We start from the raw sequence: 27653 nt of genomic DNA, 5'->3' as shown, positions 1-27653 counted from the left end.
ATTTTAAGTCACTGTTATAATCCATTGTATAAAGCCAACTAAAATGAAGAAAGGAATATTTCTTTTTTCTTTATAAATATATGGACTTTAAATATATGGTAGTCATGACCTTCATCCATTGTGAATGCTTTCTAGCTCTGTTTATTAGTTGCTGTTTATATGGTAAAAAGTGGGTTATTTGGATTATGTCACTCTTCTTATATTTTTTTTCTTCTTCAATTGTTTTTCAGTTCTCACCATTGTGCAGTGGCTCAAAGAGATATCTATCTTCTACAGGGGCAGATGGCACTATTTGTTTTTGGCTGTGGGATGCTGGAACCCTTAAAATAAAGTCAGTTGCTCTTTTATTTCATAGAATTGATTATTTAATTTAATGGTTAAAATTGCAATAATATAAAGTAGTCAACAATAAGTATAAATTTATTTATTCTCCTTGAGTAAAAAACAGAAATGCATTCACTGACCTCTTTGATTTTCATGCTTCTCCCCGCACCCCCCTTTTTTCCATGCTTCAGAGAAAGTTTATGTTAACAGGTTTGGTTTTTGGTTTTTTTTCTCTTTTTCCTAGCCTTAGCCATTTCCTTCAGAACATACCTGTTTCATTATCACTCCTTTCTGTATACGGCATAATTTCATCTCAGTAGCTCCTTCTGGTGTTGAGAACATAATCTTAAGAATTCCTAAGGCTGCTATTTAGAAGAATTGTAGTTTATTTGTGTCACTGAATCTACAAACTTTAGGTTTTATTGAAGATCTCAGGAAACGTAGGAAAACAGATTAAGTTTTTACTAAATTACATCAAGGTAGATAAATGCATCCTCACCTCATCCCATAATAGCATTTTGCATCTGTGCTTTCTCTTGTTCTAGTATCTTGGTTTATTAAAACAAGGTGGTTAGACAGTGTTCTCTTTCGATTAAGGACAATGAGGCAAAACAGTTCTTAAGAATTGGCATGGCCAGGACTTAGAACAACACTTCTCTGCCCTTTGGTACCATGCTATCTATGCCTTGCCACCTCTCAAGTGGGTATAATAGGGAGAGGAAGTGCTGCATATTGCCCCATAGGCAGTCTGTGAATGGGGAATTGGTGCACTCAGTGATTCTGCAGTGTCTAAATGGTCATCTCTGTGCTCTCATGGTAGAACATCATTCAGATTAGAAGGGATATCTCAATAATTCTGTCTGACTTTTGTTTATAAATATCAACTCAAGTTGAGTAATTTGAGAATGTCTTTATAATTTTAAAAGAGTAGTATTTAGATAAGCTTCGTGTATATTAAGATTCCTGTAGAGTGCTGCTAATGGCAAGGCATTAAGAGGCCATGGAAGGTAGAATAACATAATAAAATGTACTTCATTTGAGAAAAAGGATTCTGATTAAGACATGATTGTTTGGAGAAAGCAAGTTGATTTCTAATTTTAGTTGCATTCTTAATATTTAGAATATTAAAGATTTTCTGTAAACATTAAATAAAAGTTTAAATATTTTACTGATGTGTGTGGACAATAGCAATAGCTAATTGTTGTTTTCCTTTGAGTATTTTTTACCTTCTTATGGACCAGATTAGGATACCATTGTGTTTTCATGTTTTGTTTTTATACAGAAGAAAAATATGACTAACAGTCTTCAAATTAGCATAGGAACAAAAATGTTTTCACAAAATTAAACTCTCAACTTTGTGCTTCTTGAGGATTACATTGCTAAGTACGATAATATATCTGGATTCTTGAGAAGTGAATTATTCCATATAAGTGATATTTTTTTCAGAACCTTTACAGAGATTTACCCGTTAACCAACTATCCTAACAGCTTTTTCACATAAATGTGTATTTTTAATGTAGATGCAAGTAATGTATATAATTTTCTGCTGTTTTTTTCTTAACATTTTATTATAGGTATTTATAATAATTTTAATAGCTGCATTATGTTCCACTGAGTTGTTATGCTATACTTTGCTTCATGTTTTTCCTATTTTTGGACATACAAATTTTTTTATAGTTATTATAGGTAGGATTTTTTTCTATTCTTGTAATCATCCCTTAAAAGCTTTTAACCTACAGTCAGGCATAAAGGAGTAATTTTTTCTTAGTTATAGACTTGGGGACACTTAGTTTCTTTTCCATATTTACTCATGGCTAATAACTGCCAAAAATTTTGGCAGGATGTAGATTGTTACTGTCACATGGGTTTTAATTACTGATCAAAGGCAAAAATTGTATTGAACTGTAATGCTTTTGTATAATCTGATGAGGAGGTGCCTTCAGCAACCCAGTCTGCATTGAGAAAATCAATTCTTTTAGAAGTTAATGAAACCTATTTTGAAACCCAAACCTCTTGATAAATTTGTTTTTATACAGAGTTTATGTATGTGGTAACAACTTCCACTAATAAAGATGCTGCTTCTTAGATGAGAAATAGGAGTGGCTGCGTGACTCGGAATCTGACTGAAGAGATCTCTGAGTAGGAGAGAAAGGCTGTCCAAGCATATTTAGATGTAAGAGGAGAATGGGAATCCTAAAATATATAGATGATAATGATTACAAATTTTTATTAAGCACTTAGTCTGACAAGCTTGTACTAATAAGCACTTTCTATTTGTCATCTCACTAATCTTTATGACAACCCTATGAAGAAGGTACAATTATTTTCTTTAGTTCAGATAGGAGAGAAAATAGAGGTGGATACTGGAAGTATTTTGTCAACCCCCTCTCAAGCAGAGTGCCAAACTAAAAAGCAGTTATTCATTGATTGACTATCTAGAACTGGTTGAATTAAATTAATTAAAATACTAATGATACTAATACTTATTGAGTGTGCAGTACTAAGCATTTTACGTGGGTTAAATTTATTCAGTTATCTCAATAACTCTTAAGATATGCTTTGTTTTTACTCCCATTTTATAGATGAGACTGAGGCACAGAAATGTTAACTTGCCTAAGGTCATAATGCTTGATAAGTGGCAGAGCTGGAAACTGGACTCACAGAATCTGATACCAAAGCTTTATCTTAAAATATTTCCTCAGATGTGCTTTTAAAAACAAATTATTTGTGGGGTTCCTGGGTCGCTTAGTTGGTTAAGCTTCCGACTCTTGATTTTGGCTCTGGTCATGATCTCGCAGTTCGGAAGATCAAGCCCCACTGCTGACAGCGTGGAACCTGCTTGGGATTCTCTCTCTTCCTCTCTCTATCTGCTCCCACCCTCAAAATAAATAAATAAACATTTAAAAAATAATAAATTATTGTACTTGTTTATCTATTTTTTCCCTTTAAAAATATTAAAGTCCATTTAAAATGGCAATTTGTATGATTATTTGTATATTCTGATTGTAAGTTACAGCTAAATGGTTGCTTAACACTTACAAGAATGAATGTGCTAAAAATTAACAAAAATGGAGAGCTGGAATCCATAAGATATTAATGAAAGTAGTGTATTTAGTTGTCTTTATAATTTCAGATTACTTAAATTATGGTTACTTAATTCTACTCTGAATAATTGTTTAGGTTTTAAGAGTGTTTTAATAACTTTCTGTTCTCTAAACTATTCATGCTCAGTTATGTCAGGGCTTGTGACTATTAGGAAAAATTGTATAAATGTCACTTTAAAAATTTATTTAATTAAAATTTTTAACAAATACTGTTCTGTATCACTTTGACAAAAATTCCTTTTTCTGAATGTGTAATTGATAGATCATAAATATTTTGTCCTTTTTTTCCCTGATATGATTACAAAACTGAAACCACTCTATTTTCAATTGCTATGGATTATACAATTTATGCAGTGCACTTTGATTGAAAGCTCTAATTATTTCTTTGAATTTTCTCCCCTGATACCTTAAGGAAAAACTAGATCAAAATGTATGTTAAGTAGGGCTCTAAATAAAATCCCTGTATTAGAGCGTTACAAATATATTGTGTACTTATTGGACCTGGTATGGTATAAAATCTACAGTTTTTCTTTCTTCAATACTGTTGATTGTAACAAACATGTAACGTCAGTAGTGTAAATATAAGACATATTCTGTAATACAAAATTATACAGTTAATGTACATATATTTAAAGGAAGATGATTTTTCTGTAGATGTCTATTTTGAATGAACATTATAGTTGACATAAGATTCAAACAGTCTAGGATAAGTGTTTAAGATTCTTTTTGGAGTCTTAAAAAGCATATTTTGTCACATTGGAAGATAAACAGAGGGAAATATTTAATTAACAGTGCCTGATATTGAAAAAGTTTAGTTAACTGATGGTATACTTATGCCACAGAGGCAGTACCTATTTTGCTGGTGTGTTCATGTTTTCAAATGACTTATTTTCTAATGTATTTGTGCATTGCTACGGTACTGTATGAAAAACTAAATCCTGTTAAATATGGTTAGAAGTAAGTATAACGAATAACTACATGTCTGGTGTGACAGTGGCTTTGAGAGTGTTTCATGTGTGGATTGTTGTATAATCTGGGGCTCCTATGAAATCTGTAGTTTCCATAAGATCTGCTGATCACGACACATAATGATTTCCAACTTGTTTAGGAAGGGAGCCATCTGTTGCTTCTTATTTAATTTTGTCTTTCTGTATTTAGTTTTTGAAACAGCTCATTTCTGGTGTTGCTGTTCCCTTTAGGGATATTTTTAATTGTTTATTTTTTATATTATAGTCCAAGACCTGCTAAATTTACAGAGCGCCCTCGGCCTGGAGTTCAGATGATCTGTTCTTCTTTTAGTGCTGGTAAGATTTTTCTCTCCCTAATTTTCCACTTAAAGTTGTACATTAGAAAGCTTCTAGTGGAACACATAAAATTTTGGAAAATATTTATTATTGTAATATAAATCATATTCACATACATAAACCAGGGGATGGTCATAAATTAATTTAGAAATATTTGAATTTTGCTAGAGTCTTTTTATGTATTCACGTGACTAAGAATTTTCCTTGAGACCATAATGCTCTGCTCTGGAGAATAAGAGTTTCAGAATCGACTCTGTTAAAGAATATATCTTTGAATAGTTATCTCATTGCGAGAAAGGTATTTTAAATACGTTTTGTATTTTCATGACATTTGGGAGGTATCCTGTAGCTAAGTAAAATAAATTTGATTGCTATTTGTAAATATTAAATACTTCGCTCCAAATTCTTGTTCTTTGCTCTTTAAAAAGTAGCTATATAGCAATGCTGATAACTCCAATTATGTTTTGAGTTTGTGCAGTAGCATTTTGAATGGACATGTCTTTTTAAACAAACTATAATTTGAAGATTTGAAATGAATTGATGAGAAAATGAAATGAAATATTAATAGATTTAACACCTATTAAATGTTCCTAGTACCAGTTCCTTTTACATTTACTTCGAGTTTTACTTGTCTTTTCAATTCATAATTGTGAATAGCAGTAGTTCCTTAGATAAGTGATAGCATACTAATGACATAAATCTGTTTTTTCCATATTAATATCCAAACGTGTTTAATTTCTAACTTCTAGATTTCCACTTCTACTGCCATGAAGACCATTTTCCTTTTCGTAATAACACAATTACAGGCTTTATACATGATTTCAGAGTACTCTGTAAGGAGTTATATACAGCACTGTTTTCAGCACTGTAGGAGAATATTGATTCAAAGTGGAGAGAGCAAATTGCTATATAAATAACTGTAATGTAAAGTAGAATGTATGTATTACAGACAAAGTCTTAATAAGAGTTCAGAGGATAGCAGGCTCATTTGATTGCAGGGTGGCAAAGACAGCCCATTGAAGAAATTGGGCCCTAAAAGTTTGATAGATTTTAACATAGGAAATGTGGCAAGAGAGGGACTTCAGTAGAGTTAAAGGGCATGTTTTCTAGGGAGGGTAATAAATTTTAACAAAGAATTATGTAATCACTTAATGAAATGATTTGTAGTGGAAATCTGTAAATATTGAAAATGCATCTTAGTTAAAGCTGTGCTAGTTAAATGTATTTTAAGTTCATGAAGTTCAGTTTTAGATGTAATTTTTATGCTTAGGATAAATATGCATAGTTTTAGAGTAAAATATTAATCATCAGTATATATTATGGTAATATTGCTTGCATTTTATTTTCAGTGGTTTTGAAAGTGTTTTACTCACAAATGTTTGCTCCTACTCCTCAGGTGGCATGTTTCTGGCCACAGGAAGCACGGATCATATTATTCGGGTTTATTTTTTTGGATCAGGTCAGCCAGAGAAAATATCAGAATTGGAGTTCCATACTGTAAGTACTGATAAAAAGAATAAGATAGGTACAATTTAAATGAGTTTAACAGTTCATATTCAGGATTTTTTTTTATCTCTTTATATGTAGGACAAAGTTGACAGTATCCAGTTTTCCAACACTAGTAACAGGTAAAATAATTATTTTTGTTTGTAAATTTAATTCCAGTTTTAAAGTTATCAAATACATTTCCTACAGTCAGATTTTAATTAGAACTGTATACAACTTAGCTACTAAAATAAGGATCTTGAGCAGTTACACTGAAGAGTGACTATAGCCTTCACATGCATGTGAGAACAGGTCTTATGTTTTATTTCTATAAATGTTAGTTTATTTGGGCACTTTTAACAATAGGGACTTTTATCCACCCTATATTATTTTCTATAGATATCAAAGTGTAGGGAAACTTAGTAGAGTTTGGAAATGTATCATAATGTAATATTTGAGACAGAACTAATTACTGAAGATAAATGATGTTTTGTAAATTTTCCCAGGTTCTTATTTGAAAATGAAAGAAAGCTATTCCTAAGTACCTTTTACCTTGAGTAAAAGAAGTCAAGTTCTTTAACATTGAGAGGAAAATCAGTATTTTTCCATTGGAAAATACTCATTTTATTTGTAAGGTAGTAAATGGTGGCCTTGAATCCCTTTTGAATGTCCTTTTGTGACCTAGCCATACACATTAGAATATGTATATAAAGTTTTAAAAGCCCGTTAAGTTGCAGAAGTTGTTAATTTAGTAGAGAATATCTGACAGAGAGTAATCTGTATTATATTAGAATGCTGTGTAAATAAAGATGAGTCTGTCTTTTAGTATTTTGAAAAACAGCTCTGGAAAAATTCATTTAGTAAAGTACATGTGTTTTTTTTTTGGGGGGGGTGGGTTTCCTTTAATTCAGATTTGTGAGTGGGAGCCGTGATGGGACAGCACGTATTTGGCAATTTAAACGAAGAGAATGGAAGAGCATTTTGTTGGATATGGCTACTCGTCCGGCAGGGTAAGAGATCGAATTTGAAATATTACATAAATATAGGTAGATCATTTAAAGTATGCTGTATTACAGGCAGGTGTGACTCTCAGCCTATAGAAACATATGTCATAATCTATGTTAAAATGATTACTTTTCTGTAATAACTAGAGGTGTTACTGGAGATGGAAAGGGGATATTTCTAAAATTATTTATTGCCATATATATACACAAAGATCTGCATTAATGACTTTTTCAGTTTGATTTATGAAGATGATGATAGTACTACAGGAATACTCCTAGTTTTCTTTAAAAAGTAGAACATATTCTAGTGTTAATCTGTCACAGAGAGATGATGTAGTGTATCTAGTGGTTTTCTCCAGCCCAGAGAAATTATATTACACTTTGTAACTATTATTTTGGTTTTAATATTTAATAAATAATTCTATATTTATATGTAGTGGTCTCAGGTGGATGGGAGAGCAAAGCAATTAGCGGGGCATGACAGCAGCAGAAGATGGAGAGTGAGCTGCATGGCATAGAATTCTTGGATCCAGATAGAGTTAAAGCAGTAATAACATGTTCAAGGTCATCTATTACTAAGGGCTTAGGAGTGCTGAAATCCTGGGTGTTTGCTGACTCAGTGCAGTGTTTTTGCGCTCATTCTTTGTTGATACAGATTATTCTTAATTGCTGTTAAGTGATAGTTATTCATGTAATGAACTTAAATATAGATTATAAGAAAACACATTTAGGTTTTTGTCATAATAGTATTTTAATAAATAATATTGGTGTAAACAAATACTGCCTCCATCACTTTCAGCCAAAACCTTCAAGGGATAGAAGATAAAATCACAAAAATGAAAGTAACTATGGTAGCGTGGGATCGACATGACAATACAGTTATAACTGCAGTTAATAACATGACTCTGAAAGTTTGGAATTCTTACACCGGTCAACTAATTCATGTCCTGATGGTGAGGAAAAAAAACTCATTTTTATTTGGTATAATGAAGCTTATTATAGAATGGAATATTTTCATTGAGGACTAAAGTCTTTTATAAAAAAAGTTAGCCAAAAAATCTTGCTAGATGGATAACAGGTCTTTGTGGGAGATTAGAAATAATTTTAAAATGTAGTTAAGCAGTTTGACTTGGAAATCGAAATTCTTGCTGTTCTTTTTTTTTAATTTTTTTTTTTTTTAACGTTTATTTATTTTTTTGGGGACAGAGAGAGACAGAGCATGAACGGGGGAGGGGCAGAGAGAGAGGGAGACACAGAATCAGAAACAGGGTCCAGGCTCCGAGCCATCAGACTTGCTGTTCTTTAATACGTAGGGCTGCATCAGTAGTATTCTCAGGTTTCACTAAATGATAGCAAAGCCCTGAATAGTGGTATTAGCTCAGCTTCATTATTATACATTGACAAATTTGAAGATTTTTGCCACTTTAATAATTCTTAGAATTCAGATTCTAGACATGTTGCCATATTGATGTTTGATTGAATTTTCTTTTTTAAATTCATAATTCTGTGCAACTTCAAAAATATTTCAGGGTCATGAAGATGAGGTATTTGTCCTTGAGCCACACCCGTTCGATCCGAGAGTTCTCTTTTCTGCTGGTCACGATGGAAATGTGATAGTGTGGGATCTGGCAAGAGGAGTCAAAATTCGATCTTACTTCAATATGGTAATTATCAGTCTCTTCATTTTAAAGATTTGGGGACTTCATGCAGGTACTCTGCATATCACAAAGGAAATCCATTTAGGAGTTTATTTAGACCTTTTTTTGCCTTTAAGTTTCAAAAAACAATTCTGTATTCTACACTTATATTTAGGTGTTAAATTTAAAAGAAAATTGTGCATATTAACAGTACATGTATATTGGTGATAACTAATTTGGTTTCTAAAATAGTTTTAAGAGTGATACTTTGAGAAACTCACAAGTAGAAAGATACAAAATAATATAGATTAGAAAAAAGTTTGGAAAACCATGTTAAGAAATTATAAATATATTGTGTTAGTGTACTTCAGCAGCCCTCTTGTGCACAGTTTTATTCCAGTACACCCATTTTATTTGTTTTATAAAGTTTTATTTAGGTAATCGCTATACCCCACATGAGGCTTTGACTAATGACCCTGGTATCAAGAGTGTCATGCTCTTCCAACTGACTCATCCAGGCACTGCCCCAATGCACCCATTTTAAAATTAGAGCCAGATTAAAGGCTTTCTTGTCTTTTATCATCGAATTGTAGTATGTTAGATATTTATTGTGTTTAAGCCCTTTCCCCTCCAAATTTTGCTTCTTATGTAAATTTTTAGTATAATTTGCTCAGTATATATGTAGCTTATTGTGCAGTGTTTTCCACTTGTCTCTAACCACTGTATGAAGTTTTCTTCAAATACTGCTGTTTATCGTCACTTTTTAAAACATCTACTTCCTAGGTATTAGGGATACCTTTCAACAAAAGGAAAAAGAAAAACATTTATTTCTACTATTTCAGCATGTTTAGATTTTTTTTAATCAATTATGGAAGCCTCTTGTAATGAGTCATGAAAAGGTACAATTAATAGTGTGTACAGTCAGTTATTTTGAAAAGAAAAAAACCTCAAAGTGTCGTTTGTGAAATGCCATGTTTTGTGAAAAAATTTCATGAAGGTGATACTATACTTCATTGATAATCATAGTAAAGTTCTACATAGTAAGAAGTAATTAAAAAGTCAGAGGAAGGAATAAGAAGATAAAAGCATTATTAGTGAAGGAATTCAGTTACCTGCCTTTATTGATATACCTTAGTGTACATAAGGTAAGAACTTAAGATTTGTCAAATTCTTATTTTTCTAAAAAGACTGCTAATTATTTGGAGTACAATTTTTAGTGACAGGTGGATTTCCTTAGTGATATGTGTATAGAGAGTTTTTTTTTTTTAAAGCAAATCCTTAAATATGCTGGTAAAGAATTCTTTCTTTTCTATCCTTGTGTTTCTGGTTTGCTCTTTTTTGAGGCATCTCTGTTTAAATAAAAATACTATTTTCTCAATTTGTCTTTATAGCTTCAAAAGAAAACAATTTGTGGCCTATACATATATTTTAGTGACTTTTTTTTTTTTTGTAATTTCATATTTTCAAAAGGCATTGGTGGGTTAATTGAGTGTTTGGGGGGAAAGTTTTATCTCATACTTGAATACTGCTTTCACCTTTAAGCTACAAAGGTGAATTTTTCCTGTTCAGGTAAGTTGATCACACTAATATTCCACCTTATGTTATAAAAATTGGAATACATTGAGACTTAAGTGATTTGCTCTTAGACCATTACAAATAAGTGATGTAGCCGGGAATTGAAGTCAGACATACTATATTGCATAGTCTTTGAAATTAACTAAGGGATTTAGTTAACATTATTGCCTTAAAAATTGTTTTAAGAGTTTTAGATAAGGATATTTTTCCTGTTCCAAGAATAAGGGAAAAGTCTCTAAAGGGCAGAAGAAACAACTTTATGTAATAAGTAGATTGGATGGTATCCATAGAATACTCAAATTGAGAAAGACAAAACATAGACTAAAAAGGATTAAAAATATATCCTGCACTTAAAAAACTAGAAAATGAACTGCATTTTATCTAATTAAAATAAAGATACTCCTTTTAATTTTTTGCATGATTTTTAATGACTTCCAAAATACTTCTGTGTATTACCTCATTTGGTTTTCATGAAAACTTTGTAATACCATCAACAGTAGATTTTATTATTACTGGTTTTATGAATGGAGAAACTGTACAGAGATGAATTGCTTTGCCCAGGTTTATCTAGGTCACACACCTGTTACAGGGGAACTTGGGGTTTTAAACCCGTATTTTTTGGTCCATTGTTACTGTGTTCTTAATAACTCTAGTTAATGGTTGGCCATTGCACAGCTAACTTCCACATCTACCTAGTTAGTGATATGTCACCTGGAGGAGATGTTTTTATAATGGTATTAACTCTGAGTAGATCATTTGAGATCTTAAAGTTTAGCTTGATGATTTTTTTCTGTCTCTTCATTTATAAGTTCTCTAAGTGCCCTCCCTGCTTTTTGCTCTTTGCTTTTTTGTTCATTTCATTGTTTGTTTTATCTATGGACAGATGGAAGATAAAGCATCCAGCATTGCTATTAAAATAAAAACAATTTGAGGGGAGAGTAGAAGCTTGTGTTCACTGTCCACTATCATGAAGGTAGCATTTTGGTTATAGTAGTTATAACTATTTAGCTCTGTGTAGCAAGTCAGTCATTTTTTCAGTTACTAAAATACCATAAAAGTTGAAGAAGTACAAATTCAAACTCTAATATTAAATTGTACCAGTAATCATAAGTTCGACCTAGTAAATAATTTTTTAGTGCTCTCTAGAGGAAGTATTTATAGCGTGCCTTGGAAGACCTCTTTTAAGGGTGAATAATTCTAGTGGAATACTCACTGTTTAGACTAGAACTGGTAAAAGTTTAGAAGAAGTATTATTAGGGCTACATAATATTTCATGTGAGTTTTAAAATCAAAGCTTTACAACATGAAGAAAAAAATCACCATTAAACAGATATACAGCTTGAAAATACGGCATGTAAACTGCCTTTAAAAGAAAAAAAAATGTATATATAATTCTTTAAGATGCAGGTTTTTATCAATTATATTTTGAGAATACTTTAATACTGGTTTTTCTTTTTTATGATACTTTGATTTTCCACTTGAAATTCATCATACCTTTGTAAGAAGTTTTGAAATCATGTAACAAATAATTATTACGTGTTAATCAGCATTTTACTGTCCCTTTTTACCTATTACAAAAATTAAACTTTTTTTGAAATTTTATACATAGTCAAAAATTCTACGTCATCAAAAATGCCTTTCATGGGGGAAAAGTTGAGTTTTGTAAATGCCTATGTTTGGCATGGAGTAAGTACATTTTAATAAAATTATATATACATTTAATAAATTTAAAGTATGAGGCATTGATGTATTAATATTGCACGGATACTTGTCATTCTGATAAATATTCTAATTACTTCCCCCCCCCCCCCCCCCGTATCAAGCCTTGACTTATACTTTTAAAAATCTGACACTTTATTTTAGGACCACCTAAATTTGTAAACAAGGTTTGAAATTAAGAATTGAGATAAAGAGTTAATTACTTCTTTGCCCATAAAACCCCCTAATTTATTTCATTTCAAAATTTAATAAAAAGATTCTTAACCTGCTAGTGGTATTGTCTAGAAAAAGTGATGGAGTTACCTTGCTTATTTTTACTACTAGCTTTCCTCTTAATGGAAGATTTGAATGAAAAAGCAATTAGGGGTGGGTGGGTGTTAGGTTTGCTTTTGTTACATACAAGAAGTATATGACAAGTGAAAAGAGATAACAGAGCATGAAGTAGAATAGACAGTTCATGTTCCTTGTAACACCCCCCCCACCGTTGTCTCATCTTTAAAAATAAAATAATCTTGGGGCGCCTGGGTGGCGCAGTCGGTTAAGCGTCCGACTTCAGCCAGGTCACGATCTCGCGGTCCGTGAGTTCGAGCCCCGCATCAGGCTCTGGGCTGATGGCTCAGAGCCTGGAGCCTGTTTCCGATTCTGTGTCTCCCTCTCTCTCTGCTCCTCCCCCGTTCATGCTCTGTCTCTCTCTGTCCCAAAAATAAAAAAAATAAAAAAACGTTGAAAAAAAAAAATAAAAAAAAAATAAAAAAAAATAATCTTAAACATTCAATAGCATTTGTTGGAAAAGTATATGAGGAAGAAACCTGGAACCTTTCTTTATTATTATTATTATTATTATTATTATTATTGTATTTGAGAGAGCACACAAGTGGGGTACAGGGGCTGAGAGAGAGAGAGAGAGAGAGAGAGAGAGAGAATCCTAAGCAGGCTCAACACTTACACAGACCTCAGTCCCACAACCCTGGAATCATGACCTGAGCCAAAATCAAGAGCCAGATGCTCAACTGACTTAGCCACCCAGGCACCCCTCCTTTTTTTTTTTTTTTTTTTTTAAATGAACCAGAGAATGAAAGTAAAGAATATTGTAGAGATGATTAGAAGACAACTTTATTTTCTTTAAAAATATATATAAATTTTAGCCCTTAAGCTTTACTTGTCTACATTCCTCTAAAAACTGTGACAATTATTCATGTTCTAGTTGAACAGACCTTATATACCTATATCATATATATATTCAGGATAAAAGTGTATTTGGGTATTTTGTTGAAGACAGTATATATTAAGAATATTCCAAACTATTCAGGCGTTGTTTAGCAAGCCTAGTATAGATGTGTTTTAATGAGAGGTGTTCTAAACTCTAGTTTAAAGGCTCTGAAACTTCAATTAAATGTTAAAAGGCAGATAAATTGTTCCCAGAAATAACTTGAAAATGTGTGCAAACTCCTTGAACTGAATTTAAAGGATTTTGTACTATTCCCATTTCCTGAAAGAGGTAAGCAAGTTTGAGAGTTTAATATAACCATAGATGGTCCTAAATATAAAGTTGTTTTAGCCCTTTTCCCCTTAAATTCACACAGTATAACTACGTTTTAACTACAAGTTTAAATGAACAATAAGTTAATTTGAAAGGGGACTTTCAAATTTCTTAGTTTGATTTGATTCTTAGAAAGTAAATAAAAGCTGTTTGAAGTGGGATTGTAGACCCCACATTAGTAGCTTTCCTCATGTTTCTGGTGCTTTTATCTTTTCTGTTCCCTTCCTTTTCTCCGTATTATTCCTAGCTGTGTCTATGACGTTCTCTTTTCATATCATTCTGTTTCTCTCATGTTACTCAAAGCTGTAGTTTGTTGCCTCTTATCTGGTTTTGATTTTAATTGAAGAGTACAATGTCTCTTTCTAGACAGCAATTTACTGAATTTGAGTTTTGCTTTACTTTTGTTGTTTCATGAGTAAATTCCAAATAACAATTTTTATTTATTTAATTAAAATTTTCCTTATTTTTATAATTAACCTTTCTTTTACTTGAGATTTTTAAAAAAATGTTCCAGTGTCCACTAATCCAGAACAATATATTTCTCCTTGCAACGTTCCAAACAAGCAGAGGCTGCCAATCCACCACTCAGAATTTTTGCACATGCATACTTCTGACAATATGTTCTCAGTGTGACCTCTAATTTAGTTTTAGACAGTTGTAGCTGCATATATCTAGGAAAGGGAGAAAGAGAAGCTCAAAATAGGCAATCTCGTATTGTGTTCTCTTGTGAATCAAGATTTCAAGATAAATCTTTCTCTCTTTTTCTCCTTCTCTCTTCTCCTTCCTTTTTTGCTTTCATCCTTCCATCTCATTCATTACCTATCTATCATCATCTAACAAGATGCCATATATCTGCACTCTATGTTAAAAGGATTCTTTGATGCTTCCAGTCCTTGTTTCAGCCTCCCTGGGTAAGGAATTACCTTCAGTCTTCTGAGTATAAACTTTATTGTCACTTTTTTTTCAGGTTTCTCCGGTTCTCTAGATTCTGTCTCTTTCTCATCTTTGGTATCAAAAACATATCTTAAAATTTGTTGCCATGAATGTGAGTTTGTCTCTCTAGCTTGTCATACTGTATTATATTTAGTGGATTACTTTTATGTAATTCTTTGACATGGTCTATGAATTACTGTCACAAGGGTTTTGGAGATTTGATAGTTATACAGGGAAGTATGTAAACTACACATGGAAGACACTTTGATTAGCAAACATTTGAGTATTTTGTGCATTAGCACAAAATATGGGGACCACAAAGAAGAATAAGACATTCCTTGTTTTTAGCCGGCAGTGGTAGCATGGCATGTGAGAAAAGAGAATTGTTATATCTGAAGATGTGTAAGGATCACTTCAGGATGGATGTTCAGAAACCGTTTTTTTGAGGAAAAGAATTGGAATTATGGCTTGAAAAATAAAAATTGAGTCATTAAGAAAGATACTTAATTTTATAAATGAAAGGAATATTATAAATAACCAAGTAAGATATGTTAAGATGTAATTTAGAATGGTTGTCTGGAATAGATTTTGAAAAGTGGATGACAAGCTGAAAAGTGTAAGTTGAGGTGGATTGTTGATGGCCTCGTATTACCTTGTAAGCGTAAAAAGAATAGTTAACATGGTGGGATTTTCATAAATTATACTTCAGAAACAAGGGAAAAGGTTTGATTGCCAGTAGTAGTATTTCAGGTGTGAAGTTGAATAGGTTGGGGGATAACTACTTTTATCATTGAAATCATAATGAAAATTTATAGGGGTTAAGGTAGTAGAAAATTAGTGAAAGAAAAATGTGTATAAGACTTGGAGTTTTGTGACTGATAGAAGGATTAGGGCTGGAGAGTGCTGGAAAATTTAATAAATATGTTGGGAGTGTACCCCAGGTTGCATTGAAAAAATGATATTAATGGAAATATGAGTTATGTGAAGAAAAACTGATTTCTTTTAGCTCATCTTTATGTTTATTATGATGTAGTGTTGGAGATCTATGTGGAAATGGCCAGCCAGCAATTGAATATAGAATACTTAGAAGGGCTAGGAATGGAAAGAGATGTTGAAATCTTCCATGTAGAACGCTGTTTACCTCATGGAGATAGAGCAGTGTAGAGGGCTTACAGCTAAACTTTTAAAATATAGTCCTATTTAGCAAATGGAGAAGAGATCATAATCTTTAAAGAGTGTGTTAGAAAGATACCATGCTAATATTATGTCAGAGGCCTAAGGAGGAGAACAGATTACAAGGAAGACTCATGAATAATATTACAGCCCTCAGTGAAATCAGAATATGGGTAAGCAGAATGCTGTTAAATTTGAAGATTAGTTATTTATTTTGATAAGAAATGTTCCTTTGATGAAAATTAGAGCTCATTCTTCAAAATCACTTTTATGTATCTACTGGTTCTATCAAGATAGTTACAGCAGTTTCCTTTTTTATATAAATTTATTATCTTAGCACTCTGAACAGTTACCTTTAATTCATATTTAATAATGTTTATACATTAAAGAATTTTCGATATTAAAGGAAACATTCATTTGCTAATGGTCTTTAAAGTAATGTGATGACACCTACCTAGCCTATTACAGTGTGGGTAATTTCCCTGAAGATCTGTTTTTTGTTTGCACTGTAACCATCATAATGATTAAAGTGGCCAAAGCATATTTTAGGCATATGTATGATAGTGTCTGTCTTCAGTATTTAGTATACTTTCTTAATTAAGTTTATTTCTTCCCTGGTAGATAAACTCTAAAAGTTCTTTATACATAAGGACTTTCTAAGGATAATTCTTAGCATAAGTTCTGTTTTCCAGCTATTTTATTCCTGGGATGAGTCTGTATCACAGAATCGTTAGGATGTTTAAAGATTCATAATTTCAATTATGGAGTATTTCTAGGTAAGATGCTCCCTTCTAAACAGTGGAATAGTTTTAAAATGAATGAGGCAAAAAACAAAACAAAACAAAAAACCTGACCCTGGTCATAAACCTGGAATAATTCCTTAACAGGACGATTCTGCTTAAGATAGCCCATATTTTAAAAAAAATTTTTTTTAATGTTTATTTTTGAGAGAGACAGAGACAGCACAGTCAAAAATAAATAATGTTTATTTTTGAGAGAGACAGAGGCAGTTACAGAGACAGTGAGTGGGTTAGGGGCAGAAGGAGAGGGAGACACAGAATCCGAAGCAGGCTCCAGGCTGTGAGCTGTCAGCACAGAGCCCGACGCAGGGCTCGAAATCAGGAGCTGTGAGATCATGACCTGAGCCGAAGTCGGACACTCAACCGACTGAGCCACCCAGGCGCCCCAAGATAGCCCATATTTTTAACATTCTTGAATTATGTTGAGTTTCTCCACGACTGCATACTTCTCATATTCACCTGTGTGTATATTCTTCATGATTGATGTAATTTAGACTCTGTAATTTTAGTCTGCATTGTAGTGCTTTTACTATATACCTCATTTCCAGATTTGTCTAATTTTTCCAAAAAGTCTTCCTGAATATCAGATGTTAGAATTTTAGAACTGGGTAGGACTTTGGCGATCATTTAAATTATCTCTATCGCAGAGAGATTAAGTGATTTGCCAATAACCAGAAAAGTCTCTTAGGTCTTAGGCCTCATTTCTCTGTCTCCTTTAATTATTCATCATTCTATTTCACAAAAATTACATTGGTAGTTGTGGATAGTATTCTGCCTTAAAAAAGATACTAGTATTCTTCATTAAATATGACAGTTCTGTCATCATCATGGCTTTTCGCTCATAAGTTTTTGTATTATTTTAAATTCAGTGTAAACCTCTAAATAGTACTCCTCATTTCTTGGAAATATTTCGAGAATTCTTTGGTCAGTAATGAGAATTTCCCTAACAAAGGAATTATTATTATTTTAACTCATCTAATCCTTTTATCTCTTGCTTTAAAAATAAAACAGAATGACTTCTGTATCATAATTGCATAATAAATTTTTTATTTTAACTCCTGTTCTTTTGAAATTTTTGCACTTACTGGTAAATACCATCTCTTGGATTTTCTCAGCTCTCTTTATTGTGATTTAATGTGTATGAGTTTTATTATGTGGTCTGTATTTACATATGTTCCAAATGTTTCTTAAGCATGCTTGATTTTATTAGGAGTAGTTCATCCAAAATTTACTTTGAAAATTCTTCTCTTATTATTCCTTTCCATTTTTAATTTTCTACAACATACATCAAATACTAGCATAAGTTACGTGCTGTATTAAATTTTATGTTGACTTATTCTTGGTCAGTACATTTAGTTTTATGATAGGCCCATATAACTTTAATATGGATAGAGAAGATATTTTCATCCTTTTGGTTTTTGAATAGAAGCTTCATTGTTTTCTAGTTGCACATGAATATTCAAATAGTGCCTTATTTTTTTTTCCCCCTTTGGGAATTCTTAGAAATACTTTCAGCCTGATTTAAGGTGAAATCATTTTTCAGAGAGAAATACGTAACTTTCTTTTTTGGTTGGCTTACTTAACCATAGCATAAAAACAGTTACAGTGTGGTTATATAGGAAAAGTAAAATAATTTTTCTACTTTGTATCAGCTGGAGAGCCTAGTCTGCATTTTATAGTTGTGTGATGATTATATTCTGAGGAGCAGTTACTAAAGATAAATTTGGCATTTTAATAAGGTTATGGACACCTTTTCTGATTCATGAGTAGATTCTTTCAATGCCTTCTTTAATGAATAATGGTTAAGCCAGATAATGTGCTTTTACTTTTTTCTGATGTTCTGGAAATATACTTTTATTTTGTCCGTATGAAAGTCATAACAGATGCCTTAAACCAAGAAAATTGGTACTGTCCTGACATATTCAAACATCATGTGTTATATAGGAAAGACAGTGACCCTCAGTAGGACTGATTTTTTTCTTTGCTTCTTTAGAATTTTATAAGTTCCACATCTCCCAATTATTCTTTTAGAGATCTACTAACTATAAATGTGGCAACATTGGTAGATTAAATGGAAATAGGGTTGATTAATCGTCATACAGCCCACTCCACAAAAAAAAAAAAAAAAAGAAAAAAAAGAAAAGGAAAGAAAATGTGTAGAGTAGGGTTGCCTAAACATGTAAAGGATACCATGCTTATGAACATCTATTAAATATCCCTTGTCATTGCTGATCAGACTTCTTTCAGATCTCTTCCTCTGTTCTGCTGTGTACTTAGAATTGTAAACTTAGACTTAAAATAATAGTGTTACATTTTGGGGAGCATTTATTATAATAGAGTAGATTTATAAAGTAGTTGCTTTTTTGTTTTCACTTTCATTTTTTGTGAAATTTGGAATGAACTGAGATAAAACATCTAACAATTGCCAAGGCAATTTGAATTGTCTTGAATTTTTTATATGAAATTCTGTCTAGAGGTAAACTTTTTCAAGTGGTTACTTGCTTATAATAGTTTGTGTAACTTTTTATTTGGTCAGAAAACATTGAAAAAGAAAGACCTGAACCCTGACACTTCTTTTTTTGTAGTCTTTCATTTTTGGCATATACTAAGATGTGTGTATCTCCTAATGCTTGTATGCTACTTAGGAGAAATCATTCTATTCTTTCTCTTTTTGAATAGTTTTAAGCAAGACTTGGAATCAGTTCCCTTTCTCTACTGTCTTATCCTCCAACCTTCTTCATAACCATTTTCTTCCTTGTATGGTAAATCTTTAAGTGTATTAGTCATTAGGTAAGTTTACCAATTTTCATATGATTAATTTTAAGAAAATTCTTATTTCTTTCCCATTATTACTACTATCCAAAACATTAATAAACACCAGTGGTCTCTTTCCTTCTTTTCAAAAAGCTGAAGAAAAACTAGCTTTCTTTTTGAGTCAGTCCCATTTGTGATATTATGTTAACTTCTTAGGCAGAGCCCTTTCTTTTAGAGTGATAGTTTCTCTTTTGACCACAATGCAAACTTTCCTTGAGAAATTAACTTTTCTTCTGAATTTTAATTTCACTTCCATTTTGGGTGAACTACACATCCATCCCTATGCCATATTTTTAACACTAAAGAAAGAAAATTACCATTTCTCTCTTCTCTAAGCATTTCCTGGAATATTGGGATAGTACTAGTACAATTCAGTTGTTCTAGATCAGTGGATACCGGAACAGAGAGGAGGTATTTCTTACCTGATAATGTGTGTGTGTTCCGATTCTGCTAATCCAGAAATCCAATCGCATTTGTTGAAAATCATCCTTAGTTGTTATTTGTTAGGGAGTCGACTCCCTATTTTAGTTGTTTTCTGAAATTCAGTCCCTAGATGTGCTTTAGATAGGGTAGAACTTTTACCTCTTTCAGAACACTGCTAAAGAAGTTTTCAACTGGAACATAGTCTGAAGAAGCACTGAGAGCAAAAAAAATTCAGAGTGGTGATTGGCCACCTCTGTTTGATTGACAGGTTGCAGGGAGAAACCCATTCGTTCTGGATTAATGGAACTGGAAAACAGAAAACAATTATCAGGTAAAAAAAACCTTTTCTTTAACCTTTGAAATTCACCATTTAAAAGATGAGTCAGACCATCAAGGGAATTTATTACCAAAAGGAAAAAATTTAGTGTCTTGTGAACAATAATCTCTGGCTACTACTTCCAAGAGTTAAGAAAAAATCGCTACAGTTACTACACATTGTCAGCCTTTGCTGAAAGGGCTTGATTAAATGCAGATAAGATGGAATGCAAGGTGCAATTACATTTTAAATGTGGCTTAAAGACATGAAGCAGAATTCTATGGGTGGGGGAGATTGATGTTTTATTTCTTGAATTGTGTCTGGTCTGTGTGTGCATAAAGAAAACACTTTGTTTTTCAAGGCTATTAATCTGGCACTTTTCATGAATATTCACAAATTTTGTTACTGTACTGTGTTATACTTAATCTTCACTTCATTGGGATGTATACTTTTACATATCTTTTACCATAAAATTTTAGTAACAGTAATGACCAGTCTTTTTATTTTAATGGTACCTTTCTGATTGTTGGTTAAATATATTTCAGATTGAAGGCCAAGGACATGGTGCAGTATTTGACTGCAAATGCTCTCCTGATGGTCAGCATTTTGCATGCACAGACTCTCATGGACATCTTCTAATTTTTGGTTTTGGCTCCAGTAGCAAATATGACAAGGTAGAGTATGATGATGATGATGATGATGATGATGATGATTATTATTATTCTTCTCTTTGTTTTTGTTTTTTTTTTTTTAATCTGTGGATGCTTAGGGGTTGTATTTCTTCTTCAGGGGTGGGTAAGCATCATTTATGCTTTAGGAATCATATTTTCAGTATTCTAGAGACTTAAGTTTCAGTGAACATAGCAGTTGTTAAATTCCTCTTCTCTGTAATAGACATTAGATAATATTTTATTCAGTCTATATTTCATAAAGAATAACTTTTTACTTAGGTTGCTAGAGCAATCTAGCTTGTAATTCTAAAGCTGAGCGTGAGAGAGGTTGTCCATAGAGAGACTCTGAAATTATGTAAAATGTTTTATCTATATGGATAAAATACATTTATTTACCTGGGGTAAAAATCTGTAGCTTTTATATGATTCCCAAAAATGTATGACCCACTGATGTAGCTAATATTTTTAAATACTAAAGAGCCTATTTAAGTTCATTGATTAAAAGACTTAAAAGTTGAATAGGTCATAGTTTAAGAAATACCAAATCAGTAAAATTGTGAAGTTACAGATGTGTCAGGCATGAGTTCATGTTAATAATTTTGTGTTAATTTAAAAAAAAAATTCTTTAGCGAAAATGCTTATTAACTCTTGGAAAATCTTGTCATGTTGATTTTTAGGTTAATATAAGTCACATGTACAGTATACTTAAGAGTTTTCTTAAATTGTATAAGTGATTGCATTAGAGTTTAATTCAAGAAATATATTCATTGAGTGATTTCCTCTTGCAAAATGCTAAAACAATTACTGTTTAATAATTTAAAAAATAAGATAATGCATGGTAGCTCTATGAAAGTAATAGTACCCCTGAATGATTTATACCTAGATTTTATTTTACCATTTAATTTGAAATTACACAACTTTAATTATGTTAGTGTTTTATGTATACAGTCTTTTCCTTGTTCCAGAGAAAATTGAGAGCAGCTGCTTTTCTGATCATAAAATTTAATGTAAAAATATAGTAAAGATTTCTTTACCATTAACTCAAGAATATTCTTTTATATTGTTGCTTAATACCATGATTTACATTAAAACATTGCCTTCCATTAGAAATTTATCAATGATAAGTTTTTGTTATCCTTGTCTTTTATGGGTCTTTTCTTTTTACAGATAGCAGATCAGATGTTCTTTCATAGTGATTATCGGCCCCTTATTCGTGATGCCAACAACTTTGTATTAGATGAACAGACTCAGCAAGCACCTCACCTCATGCCTCCTCCTTTTTTGGTTGATGTTGATGGTAACCCTCATCCATCAAGATATCAGAGATTAGTTCCTGGTCGTGAAAATTGTAGGGAGGAGCAACTCATCCCTCAAATGGGAGTAACTTCCTCAGGTAAATGCTCATTTTCATAGACTGCCAAATTTTCCATTTCTACTGATGTCCTGTAAAACTGCTAATTGGGTAAAATTTTGTTACTATTTTGAACAAATGAGAAGTAAAGTGATTTTTAAAAATTTCTCTTAAGTCTTTTGAATAATGCTTAAGTATGTACTACAAGATAACTAAAGAACATTGGAGAGCAATAATCTTGGTCATTTATTTATTTATTCAACAGCATATATTGAGAATCTTCTCTGTAACACCTCTAAACTGGTTTGCAGTAGTGAATTAAACAGACACAATCCTTGTTCTCCTGGAATAAAATTCATAAACACAGTTGTAAACAAATAGTTAAAACTTGTGATACATGTTCTTGAAGGGAATAATAGTATGAGGTGAAAGATTAAGACTAGATAGCCTGTTCATATCAAAGATTATTTTAAGAAGTGATCAACTTTTAACAATTTTAAGTAAGTTAGGGACAAAAGTGTTGAGATCTTATTAGTGAAGTAATGGAGAATAAAAGTAAAATTAGTTGAAGAATTGAAAGGAAGTTGAAATGGAAACAAGGTCTGCAGACCTTTCCTTTTGACAAAAAATGTGGGAATAATTAATGAAGTGAAAGTAATGGAGAGACCCTATAAAGAAGATTAAACCAATTTTCTAATATATGAATCTGTTATATTTTAGATTAGAAAAATGCTTATGAAAATATTTTAAGTTCTGAACGCTAGCATAATGGACAGAAGTTCTAAGTAGATGTAAAGGACACATATGGGATGTAATATATACTGAGTAACTTTGAAATAATGGATTTAGATTCTATTAAGGCTGCATCAAAAAACCCATCTCACTGTATTACAGAGAGCGCATCTCTAATTTTCCATTAAGGATTGGGCATGAAATTGCAATGAAGGTGAACATATTGGATAGGAAGGGCTACTCTTTAAAGTAGATATGCCCACTAAGGATGGAAGGTGAGGAGAAGCATTAGAAGAATAGTCCCTGCTGCTACTGGCAGTGAGTAGTACAATCCAGCAGGCCTGAATGTCTGAAATATGTGAAACTAAAATGTCTCATACATGGACATAGCACAAACTCAAAGAATCTAAGAACAGGTAGTATTTGAGAAATCTAGGCAAGTATTCAAATTAGAGAAGTCTCAATTATTAAAGAAGTCTTGATCATGGGACTGAAATTAAGATAAATGTCTTCAGTCTCTTGGAGGGGAACTGGCAAGAATCAAATCTTGCCCGGGTCTCAAAATAGGTACCTAGGCTGGGATTTCAGGCACAGAGAAATATTAAAATATCATTGCAACATGATTATCATGGTTACCACTTTTTTCTTCCATTTAACAGTTTGTATTGGGCTTTCATAAATAATATCATATATATATATATATATATATATATATATATATATATGGCATCCTTATTCTAAAAGTTGAGAAAATGAAAATTTAGTAACATGTCTTATTTAAGTTAAGTATATGGAACCACCGGGACTTTAAATCCAGCTCTGACTTTTAGTTCATTCTTTCTTCCATACTAAGCTACCCTTACAGTAAAAGAGTGTTCCTGTTCTTGACAGTAAGTTAGACACCAGGTATTAGTACAGGACCACAAGAGAACCCATAGCAATAATTATGGCTTCAACGTGAGTCATAGGATTAAGTGTTCTAGGTCACAAAATTCAAGGTAAACTTCATTTTTTTTCCATTATTTTAGACTTAACCTAGTGTAATATAGGACAGAAGGAAAATATTTTTAGCATCATTTGTAACTATATTTTTATTTGTAAATCTAAATCTGCAATAAAATTTATTGTGGAAATCCCTTAGAATTAGGTAAAAATAGATGGCTGTTATGATAATAAGTTGGCTTCAGTGCAGTTTATATTTATACTGTTAAATTTGTATTTGAGCAGTGCACTTTTTAAATATGCTGCTTCAGTTATAACTTGAGCTATCTGATTAGTCACTGATGTTCAGACATGAGACACTACCCAGCAGCCTAACAGGAAAGGAACATCCACAGGCATTTTAGCTTTTACCTCTACTTTTACCACTTTGTAGCTCTGTGACTTTGGGCAAGTTCATTTTATCCCATTGAATTTTACTTCTCTCATAAAATGAAATAACATTGTGTGCTTATTAACACATGTAATTTTCCCTTTCCTTATACCTTCCTTACTACTAATTCTTCATTTCAGAATGTCCTTTGTATATTCTGTTCCCAGCCCACTCTAGAAATCCATCTCTTATATACCCACACACCCAATACTAATTGCTCCTTTTTTCTCATGGCAATGTTTTCATGTATCTCAATACATTTTTTATCTATTCAGCAGGATTGAACATTCTTATATCCCTATTTAAAATTAGAATATTAAGGTAAATAAAGCAATCCATGCTTTTGAGGAACTATCTAGTGGGCTTCCTTTTTGTATTGGGCTTGAGGAAATGAAAGGATAGCAGCTAAGTGTTTCAGGGGTAGTCTGGAAAGATTTCACAGAGGAAGTATCATAGAGTTGCCATTTCAGTTGGTGCTTGAAGGATAAGTTAGTGTTTTTCAGATTTATACTTGAACTGGGAGTATTGTGGTTAAAATCTCCAAAGCATAAAGGTGTTTATCCTGTTAGGAGAGCAGAAGAGTCAAGTAGTCCCATATGACAGATACAGGTGAAAGTTGATGCTGGAAAATTATGGTGGGTTAAAACACACCAAGTTCCTACCTACCTGAGGCTTTGTTCCAATTCTTACTTTGTCTGGAGTGTTCATTTTCTTGCTCTTCACCTGGACGACTAATTCTTTTTCTTCAAGTCTTAGCTCAAATGCTGCCTTCTCAAAGAGGGCTTCTTTGACTTTTCTGATTCACCATAAGTAGTTCCCATCTGTCTTCCCCATTTTCTTTTTCTCATTATCATCTTTAACATTTTTCAGTCTGCATTTTTTATATGGATTTATTGTTCCAACTTTTCCATTAGGATGCTGGCTGCTTAAAGGCAAGGACCTTGAATTCTACTCACCACTGCATCCTCACTTCTTTGGTATAGTTCCAAACACATAATAGACACTCAAGGATTTGGTGAATAAATGAAGCAGTAAAGTTTTTTTGAGAAAGTTGGGTAATGAGATTTGCCTTTTTTAAAAGAAACTGGTCTAAGATGAAATCCTACTTTTGCCATTTACCAGATATGTGACTTTGAGTAATTATTTTGGTTTTCTCATCTGTAAGTGGAGTTAATAATACGTATCTTACTGAATTATTGTGAGGATTATATGAGTGCCTGAATCATGGTAAACAGTAAGTTATCCATGTCACTGTTATTTGTAGCAAATTAGGTTTGCGTTGTCATGTTCCTGGTGTGTGTGTGTGTGCACGCATTTTACTGCCATTATTTCAAATTAATCATTTTAGGTCTCTTACTCAAGCAAAATTTATGTTTAATTCAGGACTCAAAGTGAACTCAATTAGTAAAATGGTTTGACTAGTGGACTAAAGTGTCCTTAGCATTTTATGTGGTATTAAATAGGACTGAATCAAGTTTTAAGTCAGCAAGCAAACCAGGAGATCAGCCCACTGGACAGCATGATTCAAAGACTACAACAGGAGCAAGACCTGAGACGTTCTAGTGAAGCAGGTATCAGTAATACCAGCCGTTTAAATAGAGGTAAGCAGTGATTACTTCAAGTAAAATATTTTAAAAATTGTAATAGTTTAAACAGTAAAGGGGCGATGAAACAAATTCATGGCACATCCATAAAATGAAATATTTGGCTGCCAGAATGATCATGTTTTTAAAAACACATAATAGCTAAGAAAATCCTCATAACATAAGGTTTCAAACTGTAGATAATGAGTCTTTAAATAGATATATTCTTCAGATTTCCCATAGTAAACATGTAGAACCTAGAAAAACTTAAAAAATAAATGTATTCAATAATGTATGAAATACCCGCCACATTCTCAAATATCTTGTCACCCTACTGTAACATATTATTTTAAGAGAAAAGTTAAAGCAAATTTATGAACCATAAATATTTTGGGTTTATCTGTTTTTACTTCTTACATAGGTTTCCCAGAGTACAAAGCATATTTTAAAAATTAATGATTTTACATGTTTACAGTCAGTTAGTAGTTATGATTCATTAGCTTATTTAATTAACTGAGTAACTGTGTTTTGTTTTCATTAAACTTTTGCCTGTGGTCTGGTTCCTGATTTGGTAGTTTGTTTGCCTTAATATGAAGTTTCATGTGGAAGATAGTATAGATTTTGTTTTTTCTGTTATAAGCTTATGTTTCTAACTAGAACTTACTATATTAATTTTTTCACTTAGGCTCTGTAAGTTCTACCTCAGAGGTTCATTCACCACCAAATGTAGGACTAAGACGTAGTGGACAAATTGAAGGTGTACGGCAGATGCACAGCAATGCACCAAGGAGTGAAATAGCCACAGAGCGGGATCTGGTAGCTTGGAGTCGAAGGGTTGTGGTACCTGAGCTATCAGCCGGTGTAGCCAGGTAAGGGGGATTGTGAAGTTTATGTACCGCAGTTGTTTATGTTCATTTTGAATTATAGCCTTCAAAGTACCTTTTCAAATTTCTAATTTATTTTAAACTTATCTGAAGAGCTAGTGTTTTAAACTAGCCATGACTCTGAAGGAAAGTTAAGTTTCAATTATGTCCTTTTCTAGAATGATTCATGAAATGATTCATGTGAAAGATGTGGGGGGGGGGGGTTAAGGTGAGCAGCATATTTAAATCTTAGTTTATCTTGTTTAACTATATTTTAAAACATATATTTCATGAAGTTATAATTTTTTATGGATTTTGCTCTGCACACCATATATAGGTAATTATAGTGGAATTATAAATCTAGTGAAATGCGTGGTATTTATTGGTAATACATTATATCATTTTTTTATATATCAAAATGGTTCCTTAATGATTATTTTTTATATTTGGATGTATACATATATAAATTTTGATTTGATATAATTCTGTTCTGAAGGTCCATGTTATGAAAGAACTTTATATCCAGTTGCTTTTGATTTCTTTTGATTTACTAATGCATTATTCATGAATGTGGTCCATATGAACCCAGCTAGTACTAACTTAAAGTTGACCCTGGAACAACATGGGAGTTGGGGATGCTGACCCCTGTATGACTAAATTTGCATATAACTTTTGACTACCCAGAAACTCAACTAATAACACAAACAGTTAGCTAACACATGTTTTGTGTATTATATGTATTATGTATGGTATTCTTATAACGAAGTAAGCTAGGGAAAAGAAAATGTTAAGAAAATCAAAAGGAAGAGAAAATGCACTTATACTACTTTACTGTAAAAAATCCACATGTGGAGTACATGGTGACTCGGTTGAGCATCTGACTTCAGCCTAAGTCGTGATCTTGCTGTTCCCAACTTCGAGCCCATGCCG

At 32.3% G+C, this 27653-nt stretch overlaps 1 protein-coding gene and 1 long non-coding RNA gene across 7 annotated transcripts in view; one reads left to right on the top strand and one right to left on the bottom strand.

Moving 5' to 3' along the window:
- Positions 1 to 27653, top strand: part of PHIP (PHIP subunit of CUL4-Ring ligase complex) — a 139457-nt gene that overhangs the window by 49891 nt on the left and 61913 nt on the right. For all 5 annotated transcript variants that reach the window (XM_040474003.1, XM_040474000.1, XM_040473999.1 and 2 more), the window contains 11 exons: positions 231 to 331; positions 4662 to 4732; positions 6129 to 6229; positions 6320 to 6360; positions 7129 to 7227; positions 8021 to 8174; positions 8751 to 8885; positions 20697 to 20825; positions 21990 to 22215; positions 25741 to 25878; positions 26546 to 26729. In XM_040474003.1, the coding sequence (XP_040329937.1) occupies positions 231 to 331; positions 4662 to 4732; positions 6129 to 6229; positions 6320 to 6360; positions 7129 to 7227; positions 8021 to 8174; positions 8751 to 8885; positions 20697 to 20825; positions 21990 to 22215; positions 25741 to 25878; positions 26546 to 26729 (1379 nt within the window). The remainder of the gene's footprint in view (positions 1 to 230; positions 332 to 4661; positions 4733 to 6128; positions 6230 to 6319; positions 6361 to 7128; positions 7228 to 8020; positions 8175 to 8750; positions 8886 to 20696; positions 20826 to 21989; positions 22216 to 25740; positions 25879 to 26545; positions 26730 to 27653) is intronic.
- The window catches only part of LOC121029696 (uncharacterized), a 47007-nt gene that overhangs the window by 5920 nt on the left and 13434 nt on the right, over positions 1 to 27653 (bottom strand). The window contains exons 1-2 of one of the 2 annotated variants that reach the window (XR_005789842.1): positions 19835 to 19995; positions 6106 to 6236 (exon numbers count right to left, since the gene is read on the bottom strand). This is a non-coding gene — a long non-coding RNA (uncharacterized LOC121029696). Of the gene's footprint in view, positions 1 to 6105; positions 6237 to 19834; positions 19996 to 27653 lie in introns of those variants that run through there. The other variant, XR_005789841.1, reaches the window with a different exon arrangement.

This window comes from Herpailurus yagouaroundi, unplaced genomic scaffold (assembly GCF_014898765.1).
Source record: "Herpailurus yagouaroundi ecotype Mexico unplaced genomic scaffold, PumYag 139, whole genome shotgun sequence".
Classification (NCBI taxonomy): domain Eukaryota; kingdom Metazoa; phylum Chordata; class Mammalia; order Carnivora; family Felidae; genus Herpailurus; species Herpailurus yagouaroundi.
This window is presented reverse-complemented; position numbering and strand designations above follow the sequence as displayed.